Source organism: Pseudophryne corroboree, chromosome 7 (genome assembly GCF_028390025.1).
Source record: "Pseudophryne corroboree isolate aPseCor3 chromosome 7, aPseCor3.hap2, whole genome shotgun sequence".
NCBI lineage: Eukaryota > Metazoa > Chordata > Amphibia > Anura > Myobatrachidae > Pseudophryne > Pseudophryne corroboree.
This window is the reverse complement of record NC_086450.1, coordinates 325,371,068-325,386,510: the sequence shown is the minus strand read 5'-3', so window position 1 is coordinate 325,386,510 and position 15,443 is coordinate 325,371,068. Positions and strand designations below refer to the sequence as shown.

Sequence of the window (15,443 nt, the reverse complement as noted above, 5' to 3'; positions counted from 1 at the left end):
TTAAATAATATCACAATTGTAAGGTTTTACATCTTACTCTATTACATATCTAATTTCCAATAAACTGACTTTTCCCATATGGGTACGTTGTTCCAGAAATGCTTTTTATAATCCTTAATTTTTTTTTTTTTTAATTATTATTTTTTTTATTAATATTATTTTTGATTATTTGTGAAGATAATAATTTATTGAGCTAAGCCGCTATTACTTGCCTTTAGAGTTCCTTAGCATTTCATTTTATTGACCAGGTCACATATTCTTAGTCCCAAGGGCTCATTTTGTTTGTAATGAAACTTTTTTGACACCCAGCCATGGCTCTCTCTGGTCCCCCTGTGTATTTATTCTCACACAAGATAGCTGACAGTTAAAGCTGGAAGGCTGGATTGTGAAATGATGTATTGTGTCCGAGGTACTCTGTGTTTCACTCTTTCAAAAGCAAGTATCCTGAGGCAGAGTTTGTAGTTTATTGCCTTGAAGTGGGCAGGGTTCTGAGTTCCACTTCCCTGCTACTCTGCCTGAGTCAGAAGGATTTTGTCTTGGTCTGGACTCAGATGCATCACAGAAAGTTTTACAGGAGATTTCTTTGCTGCTAGAGATTATGCTGTATGTACAGTAAGACTGGAAATCATTCTTAGCACATAGACTGTTGCCTGCATCAAACGTATAACTTGCATTGCTAGTGGCTTGATACAGCCACCCCTGATCTGGAATATCACTGTGACTTTCCCAGGGTGAATGGGCAATGCTAACAGTACAGTGTCTACAAGTGATGAGCCATAGGACATACAAGACTTGTACAGGTATTTGTTGTAGGGAAACTGACATTAAACAATACGTGTGTTTTTAACGGTGTGTATGAAAGGTTAATTGCGTGTACTGGTTAGCATTATAACTCTGTGTTGGAACTTTCTTTAAAAAAAACAAACACATAAAACTTTATACCTTTAATTTGTCACATAACTATTTTTACTATGCATGGATTCAATGATTATGTGTGTGCACAATTTTATTTGACATATATCATTTACACTGACTGCAGAAATGATTTGTGACACATTTGTACCTTTACCAGAGGACATAGGTGGCTCATCAGCCACTGTGGAACTAGAAGCTGTGGCATGCTGGGACTTGCAGTCCTATAACAGTGGGCCAGATAGCTATTCTGCTTCAGCACTAGCTAGTTAACGCAGTCATGGTCCATTTGTAGTCATGCTAATATACGATAGATACATTTTTTGTAATGTCTATATACTGTAGCTCATGTATCTCCCGCAGTGTTTCCTTGTTGATGATGTTGTAGGGTGGCTCCTTCTGACAGCACCGATAAGGCAGCATGCTTTACATACCAGAGGTCTGCAGAGACATGCATGAGGGCTGTGTTTTGTTTAGAGTATGCTCAGATCCCCGGCACTAATACCTGTGACAATGCAGGGGACCTTCTCTGAAATAGGAAGCCAGATCTGTATGGCAACATTTAAGAACACACCAGGGGCTTGCAAATACCGTGGAGCACATTTTCAGCATTATGCCTCTGCAGAGACAGCATTACAGTGTCATTTTATTTGGTCAGATTCTTGGTATTGTATGTGCTCTGATGAATTATAATATTATTGTATTTTCGCGGGTTGGATGAACAATGGGCAAAATTGATGATTTTGTGGATAACTTATTTGTAAATTGTATTTCGTATTTTGTATCTCTACAAAGCATAATCACATTTTCATGTTTTGCTTATACTGTACCACTTATTCTAACATATGTAGTAGTATGCCCAAGATGGCTGCCTCGTCTGGTGCTTTCATGGGGGGGATGAACAATCAACAGAAATTTTTTTGCTGATAACTTGTCTTGTACTTTGTAATTCATATTTTGTGTCTGAAAGGAATTCAGCCTCTTGTTTTAGCCCTCGATGTGATGGCCTACTGACGTCAGTGAGAGCAATCCTTAACGTTACAGATAATACACGACACCATGTAGTTAAGAATCACTCTGCTTTATTGAATGTTTTAACATTGGTATAAAAAGAGAACACATAAGGGTGTAACTGATAAGTGTAAAAGGGCTCATTGGCTTAGGGGTGGTGCCCTAGTGGGGTACGTAGGGGTGGTTAATACTTGACATAACATAATTGGATATAGCAGTTGCTAGGCAGATGTTATATACGTTGCATCAAACGGAACTTAACACAAGATCTTTTAGTAACACACAGAAGTAGAAAAAGCAGGTTTCATCTGGTATAGAACTGACCTTGGATGCCAGACCCACACAAGCCTGGTATCTGTATGAGAGACAAAGGCACCTAGCACAGGGCAGCACGCATCCATGCAAACACATAAGAGTTCATATAGCATGTTTTAACCCTTCACTAGGGAAATAGAAATATTCACTTTTACACTGTAACCACCACAAGGAAACTGATCATATAAAAAGTAATATGTACAAAGACAGAAGAGGTAACCCTTCAATCCCCTCTTAGAATCATGATTATTGTATGACATGATTCTGGAGTGAGGCTCCTTTCTTGTTTCTCCAGTTCTTGAGATATTGGACATAATCGTCGGGTCCCTCACTATCAGAGGAGGTGACAGGACTGGTAGTTATATCATAATACATCAGGGCCTTATCAATGCCTTTGGAGGTAAGTTTCTTTCCACAGGGAATTACACAATAAACTATAATGCCTAAAAGAATTAAAGTTATGAGTATAAATATGCTTATTTGCACAAGAGCCTGTTTCCAATTTTCAAACCACCCAAAATATTGGCTCCATGGGTTATCAATACCTGAATTTTTCTTAAGTTCTATGGATAAGGTTTCTAACTTGTTTATGGCTAAAGTAACCTTACCATTGGGACCAGTGTTGTCAGGAATATATGTACAACAGCCTTCCACCTTACTAATGTAAACACATGTACCGCCTTTTTCTGCTAGAATCATGTCAAGGGCCATTCTATTTTGAAATGTCATTTGGGAAGTGGCTTCTAGCTGTTCAGCTATACCTTTAAGAGCATCTTTGGTATCATTAACAAATCTTTGTTGATTATAATATATATAATTAATCCAGGCTACGTTTTTATTTACAGTTACTATAGGAAACAATGATTCAAAACCCGCAGCCACTTCATCTCTAGCTTTGAACTCATTTGGAACACCTCTTGGGACCCCTATAGCATCAATGTATACGTGGGGGTCAAAGCTACCTCCTGGGAGTGCTCTTTTCTTTCGATTAGCAGGAGTATTAGAGGGAGGAGTGGGGTCATCGGTGATCATTAGGAGTGGCATTATGACTTTGGCCAGGGCACACTCACCATACCATGGTGTGTCTAATTTAATTCTAAGTTTCATATCCCCACATATGTAATAAATGTCGCCTAATGATCTAGTTTGGTTGACTAAAACAGTTGTTCTTTTATTTGCACAATACCCTGGTGGGAAGGTTTTTAGATTTCTCCCTGTGGTGGTGTTAGATGTATAACAGGTATAGTTTCCAGGATATATGGTTATGGTGCTTCCTGGGTTGGGATTTTTTGACAATATGGGATATTCCCTTTTCCACATTTCGCACTGACTATCATTTGTTTTGGTGTCATTAAAAAGGCTGAAAAAACAATTTTCCTGTTCTAGGGGTATATTAAGGGGCACTGTACCGAGGTGGGGCCTAGATTTGCCACAGACATAACAGTTGCTTTTATTGTGTTTGTTAGCACTATACTTCATCCATTCCAACCAGAAATTGATGTCAGAGAAACCAGTTTCAATAGCTAGGGTGTCTTTAAAGGTGGGATTGTTAACGGCCATCATATCCTTGAAGGTGGTTATATGAGGTTTCAAGAGGTTGGGGCGTGGTTTAGAGGGCTTGAGCTGGGCATACTTTTCATTGTTAAACATATCCTGTAACAAGAATGGTGTAAGGGATGGGTTTAAAAAAAAGATTCACCTAGGACATAGGTGCCTGCATCAGTAGACTGGGGATGTTTTATGCTTAATATGAATTTACTATCACATCTGTTTTGTCTATGAAGGGTAAGACGGGTAAGCAGGGACTCACCATATTTGTCTTTACTTGAGAGAGCCTCTTTGGGCTGGTATCCATAACCATGGCCAGAATTCCATCCCACTGATCCCCAATACGCACATTTATTTCCCCAATATTTACTAGTAACACAAATATAGGCTTCAGTGGGGGTATTACGTGTACCATACTGATCACACTGCCAGGAATAATATTTGTTAAGACAGGGAGCAATGGTACAGAAATCTATTTTGTAGGTGGCAACCTCAGTATTGGAGGAGTTATACCAAAATGTGTAGGTGCCGGATTTTTGTGTAATGTCTACTTCAGCTGTAGCTTGGCAAGTGAGGACCATTAGGATTATCAACATAGTCCCCAGGATAGAGGTAGGGGACAGGTTCCTCATCTTCCTCTGTTCTTCTGTCTTCGCTAGGTGGGAGGTCAGGGCTGTCTGCCCCCGTTCGTACCTCGCTGGAATCACTTGCTTCCCTCTCTAGGTCTGGTCTAGGAACCTTTTTCACTCGGGATGCATGGATCCAGGTGGGGCTTTCCTCTGTCAGGACTGCTGTTCTGGTTACTGCTACGACCTCTGTCTCTGGACCGTAGGTAAAGTCTCCTGGGCTCTTGTTCCTGGGGAGCACCTTCACCACGACTCTGTCTCCGACTTTAAAGGGGTGTGTAGGTTCCTGTGGATTCAAAGGGTTTTTACAAACAACCTCATGTTCAATTTCATTCAGTTTTATTATCAGGGACCTGACATACTCTTCTCTGATAAGTTCTAGATCTCCCTCCTGTATTACTAATGGTTTCTTAGCCCAAGGTGTAGGGAAGGGCCTACCCATTAATATTTCAAAGGGGGAGTAACCCAAAGTCTTTTGTGGTGTCATTCTAATTTCTGCCAAGATAATGGGAAGGACTTGCTTCCATTTGTGGAAGGTGCCTCCTGTGGCCTTCCTAAGCTTGTCTTTGAGGGTCCTATTCATGCGTTCTACGACCCCTGAACTCTGCGGGTGATACGGGATGTGGAACTTCCATTCCACCTGCAGGGCCTTTACCAAGGCCTGTGTAATTTTTGCTGTAAAGGCGGAGCCTTTATCACTATTGATTTGCAATGGGCACCCCCATCTGGGGATGATTTCCTGAGTTAGGATCCTAGCAACTGTCTTTGCATCCTCAGATTTAGTGGGGAATACCTCTGGCCATCGAGAGAACATGTCTACAATGACCAGGGCATACTCCTGTTTACCAGTACCTGGGATATGGGTGAAGTCAATTTGCAGGTGTGTAAAGGGTGTGGTGGGGTATTCAAGATGCTGATGTTTTGCCTTGTCAGGGTTGTTGGGGTTGTTTCGCAGGCAAGTGATGCATCTACTGACATACTGATCTACTAATGACTTGGCATCCGTGACATAGAAATCATTACGTAAGAGTAAGGTAGTTGTTGCCTTACTGTGGTGTCCTATGCCATGGTAGTGGGCAATAAACAAGGGTGCACTGGACTGGGGTATACAAGGTTTCCCCTCTTTGCAGATTAATCCTGTTTTAGGATTCTTCTGCAAAACTGGGTAAATCCAGTCAGCTAGGTCGGCATTGGAGGCTGAGGTCTGTAACTGGGTGATCAGGTAATGGTTGTCGAGAGCTGGGGGGGTCATGATGGACATGTGGGCCTGAGTGATGGGCTGTGAGGCCGCATGTTTGGCAGCAGAGTCAGCAAGAGCATTTCCAAGGGAGACTGCATCCTTCCCCCCCGTGTGTGCCCTGCAATGGAGGATTGCAATGTCAGAGGGCAGGGTTATGGCATGCAGAAGGTCAGAGATGAGTTGGGCATGTGATATGCCTTTTCCATCAGCTCCAAGGAAACCACGGCGTCGCCAAATGACCCCATGGTCATGCACGACGCCGTGCGCGTATTTGGAGTCAGTGTAGATGGTGACTGGTTTATTCTGGTAAAGGTGACAAGCCCTTGTGAGAGCAATGAGCTCTGCAGCCTGTGCTGACTGGTAAGGAATGGGCTGTGCTTCCAGAATAATGTCAGGGAGAGTGACAATAGCATAACCCGCTTGGTACGTGGTGTCATTGGGTCTGCTACAGGAACCATCTACAAAAATGACATCCGCGTCGGGGACAGGGACAGGGGACATGTCCAGTCTGGGGGATGTTTCTGACTCAATGGAAGCTGAGCAGTCATGGGGTTCAGGAGGGTGGTCTTCAGGACCTTTGAGCCCCAGTAGAGCGTTGAGAATGGGTGCAGGACCTGAAGAGTTGGTGGCATACTTAATGGTGAGTGAGGGGTTGTTCAAAAGGAGAACCTCATATCCACTGAGGCGCTGAGCTGACATGTGTTGTGTGTGTAACCCTTTTAAAATGGTTAGAACATCATGAGTGGTGTGAAGTATTGTTGTGTGGCCTAGGGTGAGTGTGGTGGCCATTTCAGTTACCATTGCACAGGCTGCAAGTGCCCTGAGGCAAGCAGGCATACCTTGCACTGAGACAGGCATTACTTTGGAAAAAAATGCCACTGGGCGCAACTTTCCTCCATAAAACTGTGTGAGCACCCCCGCCATGGTTTTACAATTGTCCCTTGCAAACAAATGAAAAGGTAGTACATAGTTGGGGAGGCCAAGTGCCGGACTTTTCATTAACATACACTTTAAGCTTTCATATGCAGTTAACATTTCTTGTGACCATTGTACAATATTAGGTTTGTCTTTCAGTGTGGCTTGTCTCAAAATGTTATCATAATAGGAACAATCAGATATCCACTGTCTGCAGTAATTTACCATACCCAGAAAAGACAGCAGTTCTCTCTGGGTAGTTGGGGTGACCAGGCCCAATACAGACTGAATGCGCTGTGGACTGACTTTCCTTTCCCCCTGAGTGAGCACAAAACCTAAGTAATCCACATGCTTCTTACACCATTGCATTTTTGTTTTGGACACCTTGTGTCCACATTCACAGAGCCAGTTTAACAGTGATATACCATCCTCCCGGCAGGCCTCCTCAGTTTGACTACAGAGCAGCAGATCATCTGCATACTGTAGCAGGACTGAACCATGGCGAGGTTGCCAGGGCCCCAATGTGGCCTGGAGTACAATGCTATACACAACAGGTGCGTCAATGTAGCCCTGGGGTAAACGACACCAGGTGAGTTGCTTGCCCTCAAAAGAAAATGCAAAAAGTAACTGTGTCTGTGCATCCACTGGAATGCTAAAAAATGCATTTTTTAAATCAATCACAGAAAAAAATGCAGCATCTGCAGGGATAGCTGAAATGAGTGAGTTAATGTCAGGTACAATGGGTGCTATAGGCACAATGAGTTGGTTAATTGCCCTAAGGTCTTGTACAAACCTTACACTGCCATCTGACTTAGCAACTGGGTTGACTGGTGTGCAGTAAGGTGAAATTACGTGTCTGAGAATGCCTTGTTGGAGAAACTGTTGTATCATTGGTCTAAGACCTTCAATCTTCTCTTGTGACAAGGGGTATTGCTTTTGATAGACAGGTTGTGTGTCAGGTTTCAGGGTTGCTCTATATGGTGTGCAAGGAATGAGGCCAGTGTCATAGGGACCCTCCGACCATAGAGCAGGGTTTACTTTGTCAAAATCAGGTGTAATGTCTGTTGCTTCCCACACCGGTAGGTGTGGGGACTCGACCTCCAGGCCGCTGCTAGTGGGTGAAGGGAGAATGGAGATTTCGAGTTTGCTAAGAAGATCCCTTCCCAGAAGATTAATTGGACATTCAGGTATTACAGTGAAATTGTGTTTACCCATATATGTGCCTCCCGTGGTTCTGACACTAAGGGCATCTGTCAGGTAAGCATCTGTGGGTATCCCATTGATTCCCATTGAAGGAGCAGTCTTTTCCAAGTGACCGTCGTACAGGTCGACACACAAAACACTAGTAGTTGCCCCGCTATCCACCAGGAAAGGGATTGCTCTCTTTCCTATAATCAAGGTTAGTAGCGGTGGGTCCTTCCAGTGTCTGGTGAGTTGGGCAAAGGCTGGGATACCCTCCTCCGGGCCCCGTCAGTGGGAGGGATCCTGCCAGTCAACTCGGAATCGGACATGATCCTGAAAGGGGTTGTTGTGTGACTGTCGGGGATGATCCCGGGAGGGAGCCGGAGCTTGGGGCTGTCGCTGGTTTTGTGAGGGACAAGGGCAATCCCTTGCCCAGTGATCGTCCCTTCCACAGTTGAAGCAGGAGGTTTGTTTCCTGCTGGCAGAGTCAGGGGGGTGGGGTGGCCTGGCTTGTGGGTTTTGATATCGGGCTTGTGGGTTTTGATATCGGGCTGGATTGCGGGGTGGGCCAGTAAAGTGCTGCTGGCGTCTATCTCCCCGGTTTCTCTGATTTTGGTAATTATGAGTTGGGGCATTCTGCAAGGGTTTTTTAACATCAAAGCATCCTGCAGCTTCCTTTTCATATAAGTGCTTTTCAAATTCCTTAATATTATCAGAGGTCCAGGAAGAAACACCTTGCTTAACAGGGACCATAACAGATGGCAACAAGTTATTTACAAAGGTAGAAATTAGTAAATGGTCTGTATCTACAAGAGTGAGACCTGCATCTTCAGACCAACACTTTTTAAACCTCTTCCAAAACTCAGTGACAGTTTCAGTAGGTTTTTGCTTGCATGCTACAGCAATGGGAAGGGAGGCACGGGTCTTAAAGATTTCTTTCATGTGTTCTCCAATTTCCTTCCACATTTGCTTTACACCTTCCTCGGTATTGAGGGGGTAATTAGTGGCATTGTTTAGGACTGCAGGAGTGTTGATAGAGGGAATCATTTTCCAATCCCACCCGTTGTAATGGTCTATAACCCCATCTATGATCAGCTTCATATCTTCTTGAGTATAGCTGCGTCCTGTGCAAGCCTTTTTCAAGTAAGCTATGCAGCCGTCAGGTGCAACAGTGGGTTTGGGACAGTTCTTAACAATTCTGTCTAAATCCTCTATTTCAATGGGTTTCTTTAACAATTGATCCCCTACTGTCATGAAGGGCAGGTGTGTAGCGACACCGCTGGCACCAGCACTGTTTTCAAGGAAACCAGTGCCGGATCGCGTTATGGAGGGGGTAAGAGGGTGGTTAATGACAACAGTTGAGTCAGCGTTACGGCGGGAGGTGATTTGTTTGCTAGGAGTCTGGACTGTAGTTTCAAGCTGGGTTACATATATTTGATCATGGCCCGAGCGGCCACCACCTTCAATAGGAATGTCAGAGTCGCCACCCACAATAGCTGCGTCAGGGGCACTAGGGGCGGGGGTGGTTATGCCTGTGTGGAGGGTACTGTCAGGGGGGACTGTTCCTCCTGCAGAGCCTCCTGAGCCTCCTTCCCCTCCTCCTCCTCCCCCTCCCCCTTGCATCGGCATTCGTGACAAAGCAACTGCAGCTAAAAGATCTGTGTCTTTTAAGGAGGGATATAGGGGAGTGTAGGGCGGGGGAGAAGAGTTTTTTTAGAAACTTGTTGCTTCTAAATTCCTCAGCTTTATGTAGTCTGGAAGTTACAGTTTTTATTCTACGCTGTTTCTGCTTGATATTCTTGTCATACCAATGAGGTGCTATCGTGAGCCATTGCTCTCCTCCAGCACGCATATATGTCATGTCCCATTGTGGGTCATGATCATACCACGGCCAGGCTTCCTTGTCTTCCAGACAAAGACCTTTGACCATGTCCATATAAAATGGATAATTAATACCATCACGGGGGAATGGGCTGGGGCTGCCAACTTTCTCTGTCCACCCTGCTAAGTTATCCACCCAAGGGTTAACTAAATAATAATCTGTGGTGGAGTTACGAGCAACATACTCCTTACATGTCTCCCCTGGTAAAGGTGGAGGATAAATGACTGTCTTACTCTGACCCCCTCCCATAGTAAAGAATACAATCTACACCAGCTTTCTACGCAATTTCCACAACAACTTACAACAACTGTCTATGCAATATCACAACAAAAATGCAGTTTACACAAAAAAAAAAAACCTTCTATGCAATTTCACAACAAAAAGACTTTCTATGCAATTTCACAACAAAAAATGCAATTTACAAAAACATTCTATGCATGCATTAGCTAACACCAGTTAATTAGTCATTGACAATATCACAATATTATCTGTATAATGAGAACATGAAATCTTTTGACGGGTACGCTTACCATTCGTACAAGATGTCAGAAAAATACAGCGTTTTAAACAGGAAGCAAGAAAAGTGTTTGAGTAAAGATATCTGGCAGACGAAAACTTACCAGCCGTCTGAACCAAATATAAGAACTTATCTCACTACAAACATACAAGAATATATTGGCGATCAAATCGGGGTATTCTCTACGTTACGTATAGACCCCAGGTCTATTTTTTTCTTTTTTTTTTTTTTTTTAAGTATCCCAGATACTAACGTCTTTGGAGAATTGCGCTTGGACTCCTGGTCCTTTCTCAGACGTATCTTTAAGTCCCAGACATTAAAGATTCTATGGTATCCCTGATACCTGTTTTATGCCTTTACATAAAACTACGTAATATTAAGTCCCGGACTTAAATATTACCTTATCACGTGTTCCCGGAACACGGAGTGAGTTCAAATTCAGTGTTTGAACGCAATCCCTTACGGCAAAGACAGACAATAAATTCTCTATCTTACCGGTCCGGGGGCGATCAACTGAATCCAGGACTGAGCCCCCACTTTGAAAGGAATTCAGCCTCTTGTTTTAGCCCTCGATGTGATGGCCTACTGACGTCAGTGAGAGCAATCCTTAACGTTACAGATAATACACGACACCATGTAGTTAAGAATCACTCTGCTTTATTGAATGTTTTAACATTGGTATAAAAAGAGAACACATAAGGGTGTAACTGATAAGTGTAAAAGGGCTCATTGGCTTAGGGGTGGTGCCCTAGTGGGGTACGTAGGGGTGGTTAATACTTGACATAACATAATTGGATATAGCAGTTGCTAGGCAGATGTTATATACGTTGCATCAAACGGAACTTAACACAAGATCTTTTAGTAACACACAGAAGTAGAAAAAGCAGGTTTCATCTGGTATAGAACTGACCTTGGATGCCAGACCCACACAAGCCTGGTATCTGTATGAGAGACAAAGGCACCTAGCACAGGGCAGCACGCATCCATGCAAACACATAAGAGTTCATATAGCATGTTTTAACCCTTCACTAGGGAAATAGAAATATTCACTTTTACACTGTAACCACCACAAGGAAACTGATCATATAAAAAGTAATATGTACAAAGACAGAAGAGGTAACCCTTCAGTGTCCATCATCTGCATACCTCCCAACTGTCCCACCCGTAGGCCGAGGTGTCCCGCGGGCGGTGGGGGTTAAGGGGGATCCTTTGATCTCCCGCTGCTTGGCTCAGCAAAGCAGCGAGTGATCTCTGAATAGATGCTGTGCGCATGCAGCATCTATACAGTACATGGAGGTGATCCGGGGGCTGGGTACCCCCCCAAACTCCAAAATGGGTCTGTGCCAAGAGGTCACCCCCCCCCCCTTATCCGAGGCAATGGTCCCTTCTTGGGTCACACGTGACTATGCCTACACTCGAAGGTTGGGAGGTATGCAACTGTAACCATTGTAGTCTGCAGCAATACAGTTTATTGGATGCGTGACATTACCTTATCACCTTCAGCACTGGTTGAGGATTAGTAGCTACTCATATGTCTCGACTTTAATGCTTTCTTAACCAGGAGAGTGTGAGTTTGGTTATACAAGAGGCAAATGCAGGATTTTCAAGGGGGTGTATACATAAAGATGTATGTCAGCGGAACTAGTGACTGGTGGACCCAGGTGTAACAATATGGTTTGGGCTCCTAGCCCTAAAATAGGACCTATTTGCGTGCCTAAAGTGCAAGCCACATAAAGAGACGTGGCCTCACCTTTATATATTACAGAAAGCATCAGTGATCCCCGTACAGTACAGATATAATCACTGACCCCTGTATACTACAGACAGCATTAGTGTGACCCAAAAGGAAAGGAACATAGCGGCACTAGTCGGATTTGTGAAAGAAATGCATTAGTGAAATAAGTGCAGCATAAATATCATCGAATCATACTACACTCATTTCACTAATATATTGCTGTCATAAATACGACGAGAGCTGCTGTTTTCATTTCCATTCCACCGTACCTGCTTCTAGGGCCACTTGTACACATAATGCCCCCAGGAACTGCTTATATATAATGGCCCCAGTAGTAGTGCCACTTATACATAATGCCCCCAATAGTGGCGCTGCTTACATATAATGCCCATAGTAGTAGTGCACATAATAATAATAATTTTAATTATATAGCGCTCTTTCTCCAAACAGGACTTAAGGTGCTTTACAGACATCAAAAACAATGACATAATACAGAGGATTAATACAGCAATACAGAAGCCACGCAGACATAAAAATTAAAGCCTAGAACACATAGATTAAGTATAATGCAGGATTTGTGTAGGCATATTGGGTAAAAACTTCCATGGGTTGTGTATTCCACCCTCACAAGGTACAAGGTGAGGCAGCCATCTTGCGTAGGATTACCCTGGATGGAATAGTCTACCCCTAGAAGAAATGACACAAAATGGGGGTGATTACAGCCCCCAATAATGACCCCATGCTTCCAACTTTGTGGCAACAGTTTGGGGAAGGTCCTTTTCCATTCTAACATGACTATGCCCCAGTGCACAAAGCAAGGACTATAAAGACATGGGGGCCGATGTATTAATCTGGAGAAGGCATAAGGAAGTGATAAACCAGTGATATGTGCAAGGTGATAAAGGCACCAGCCAATCAGCTTCTAACTGTTACTTTACATATTGGAGCTGATTGGCTGGTGCCTTTATCACCATGCACATATCACTGGTTTATCACTTCCTTATGCCTTCTCCAGGTTAATACATCTGCCCCATTGTTTGATGAGTTTGCTGTGGAAGAACTTGACTTGCCTGCACAGAGCCCTAACCTTAACACCATCAAGCACCTTTGGGATGTTGGCCTCTCGTCCAACATCAGTGCCTGACCTCATGAATGCTCTACAGAATGAATGGTCACAAATTCCCACAGAAACACTGCAAAATCTTGTGGAAAACCTTCCAAGAAGAGTGGAAGCTGTTATAGCTGCAAAAGGGGGACCAAATTCATATTAAAGTCTATGAGGTATATTCAATAACTGTCGGAAGCTGCCGGCAGCTTCCAACAGTTTTAGGAAGAGAGGTGCTGTGGGCGGCGAGGGGAGCATTGATCGGCGGCCGGCGGGAGGAGCAGGCTGCGGGGGGACATGTCTGCGGCGGCGGGAGGATGCGTTGCAGGGAGAGAAGTGCACCTCTCTCCCTGCAGCGCATCCCCACGCTGCCGCAGACATGTTACCCCACTGCCAGCACCTCCCGCTGCCTGACGATCAATGCTCCCCCCGCCGCCCGCAGCACCTCTCTTCCTGCTGCCAGCGGCTCCACACAGGTCAGCCCCTCCCGCTCACGGCCGCCGCTCTCTGCTCCCCTGGCCACTGCTGTCAGCGCATCCGCAGCCGCTGACAGCAGTGGCCTGACCGGACGTCAAATCCGACAGTCGGATTTGGCCGTCCATTGAATAGGGGTTGTCGGATCCATTCCGACAACTGCATGTCGGAATGGATCCGACTCCTATTGAATATACCCCTATGTATTTGAATACAATGTCATTACAGTCCCTGTCTGTGTAATGGTCAGGCGTCCGCATACTTTTGTCCATATAGTGTATCTCCTGTGTAGGTGCAGGAGCCAATCAGCTGAGCCTGCCTGTTTGGTTCTCAATACTTCAGTAAACATTCACCGTTATAGAGACTTTAGCATCATTTAGCAGCACACAGCTGTCCTGCAATAGGGACAAACATTTGCTCTGAGGAACAGCAGCACAGCCCCCTAAAATCAGGACAGTTAGGAGGTAATACTAATGTCTAGTCGGAAGCGGCATGTATTACTGCCGCACGGGATGCTGAATATCAGTATACCGTCATCAGCATCCCAAGCGGCAGAATGTCGGCAGGGGGGCGAGCACAATGAAGCTCGCCCTGCCCTTTTACTTTGTTGTCTGGTAATTAATTAAGTCTTGTTTTATTATTGTGCTTTTTCCCAAGCGTAAAGTTCTGAAGAATATGCTAGTGCTCAATATTAAAATGCTTTACAGAGAGATACAATAATGTGTGTACCAAAATATTTTCTGAAATACGAGTATTTACAGTATATCAAATGCTTTGTATTAGAGAGCTGCATAATATACCTAAAGATGTGGGAGGAGCTGGAGTTTTCTGTTATGGTGATTAGAGATAATTATTTTATCGGAGCTGCATTTTAGTGTATGGTTAACATTTAATAATTTATTTTACCTTTATATTTATTTATTATCAGTTTCTTATATAGCGCAGCATATTCCGTTGCGCTTTACAATTAGAACAACAGTAATAGAACAAAACTGTATAAAAACAGACAGACATAGAGGTAGGTAAGGCCCTGCTCGCAAGCTTACAATCTATAAGCATCTGAAAATTAAATGTTGTGTTTTACTGGTCATTTTAAAGTATATTAGAAGTACTTGTACTTACCAATGAATACATACCTCTTAACAGGTAGTCTCATAGGCGTGCGCAGCACATTTTATTAGGGGGTGCACCGTCGGAGGGGTGTGTCTAGCGCCGCCTTTTGGGCGTGTTTAGCACCATCTATTGACGGTCAACGCAATATAAAATATCCACCCTTGTACCAATCCTAATAAAGCAGATACATTGTCAGATGTTGTGGTGTGCACCAAACAAACACCCCTGATGGCACTCACTGCAATTACACTGCTCCTCCTCAGCCTGGTCTGGCTCCCCCTCTCTTTCCCCTGCAAGCTGCAGCAGCTTACTTACAAGTCAGTCACTCACTGACACTGACAGTCGCAGACTAGTACTCCTGCTGCTGGAAAAACGAGTGACGTGTCAATGCTGCTGCCGACCGCCTGCCAATATTGAATTTGTCTTCCTAAGAGGAACGCTGGCTGCATGCTGATCCTCATCAGTGGCTGGCGTTGGCATAGCATAGAAGGAGAGAGGTGAGCATGTGGCGGGTGGGCGTGCGAGCAGCATGACGTAATCACATCACATCACGCTGTTTTTGTACATGGAGGTGGAGACGGGAGTTTGAAAGCCGGTGGCAGTGGCACCCTTGATTAACCCAGGCATCCGGTCAGTAATGCAGTCCTGACAGGGTACAGCGCAGAGGGGACAGTAATCAGCCTGCTCTGCGATCGCTGCATCAGGCATGTGAGATCGGGGTGCCAGATATTAGGGGGTGCCTGTGCGCACCAGGCACCCCCCCTGCGCACACCTATGGGTAGTCTCAGTGAATCGGAATAAGGGGCACATCAGTCTAACCATTAACAACTTCTGCTCACCACCAACCAACCAGTTACTGCTACTATTT

General features: G+C 44.3%; 1 protein-coding gene across 1 annotated transcript in view; it reads left to right on the top strand.

The window, feature by feature from the left end:
- Positions 1-712: 712 nt before the first annotated feature.
- The window catches only part of MRTFB (myocardin related transcription factor B), a 192,417-nt gene continuing 177,686 nt past the window's right edge, over positions 713-15,443 (top strand). The window contains exon 1 of the mRNA XM_063934322.1: positions 713-800. Coding sequence (XP_063790392.1) covers positions 743-800 — 58 coding nt within the window. The 5' untranslated portion in view covers positions 713-742. The remainder of the gene's footprint in view (positions 801-15,443) is intronic.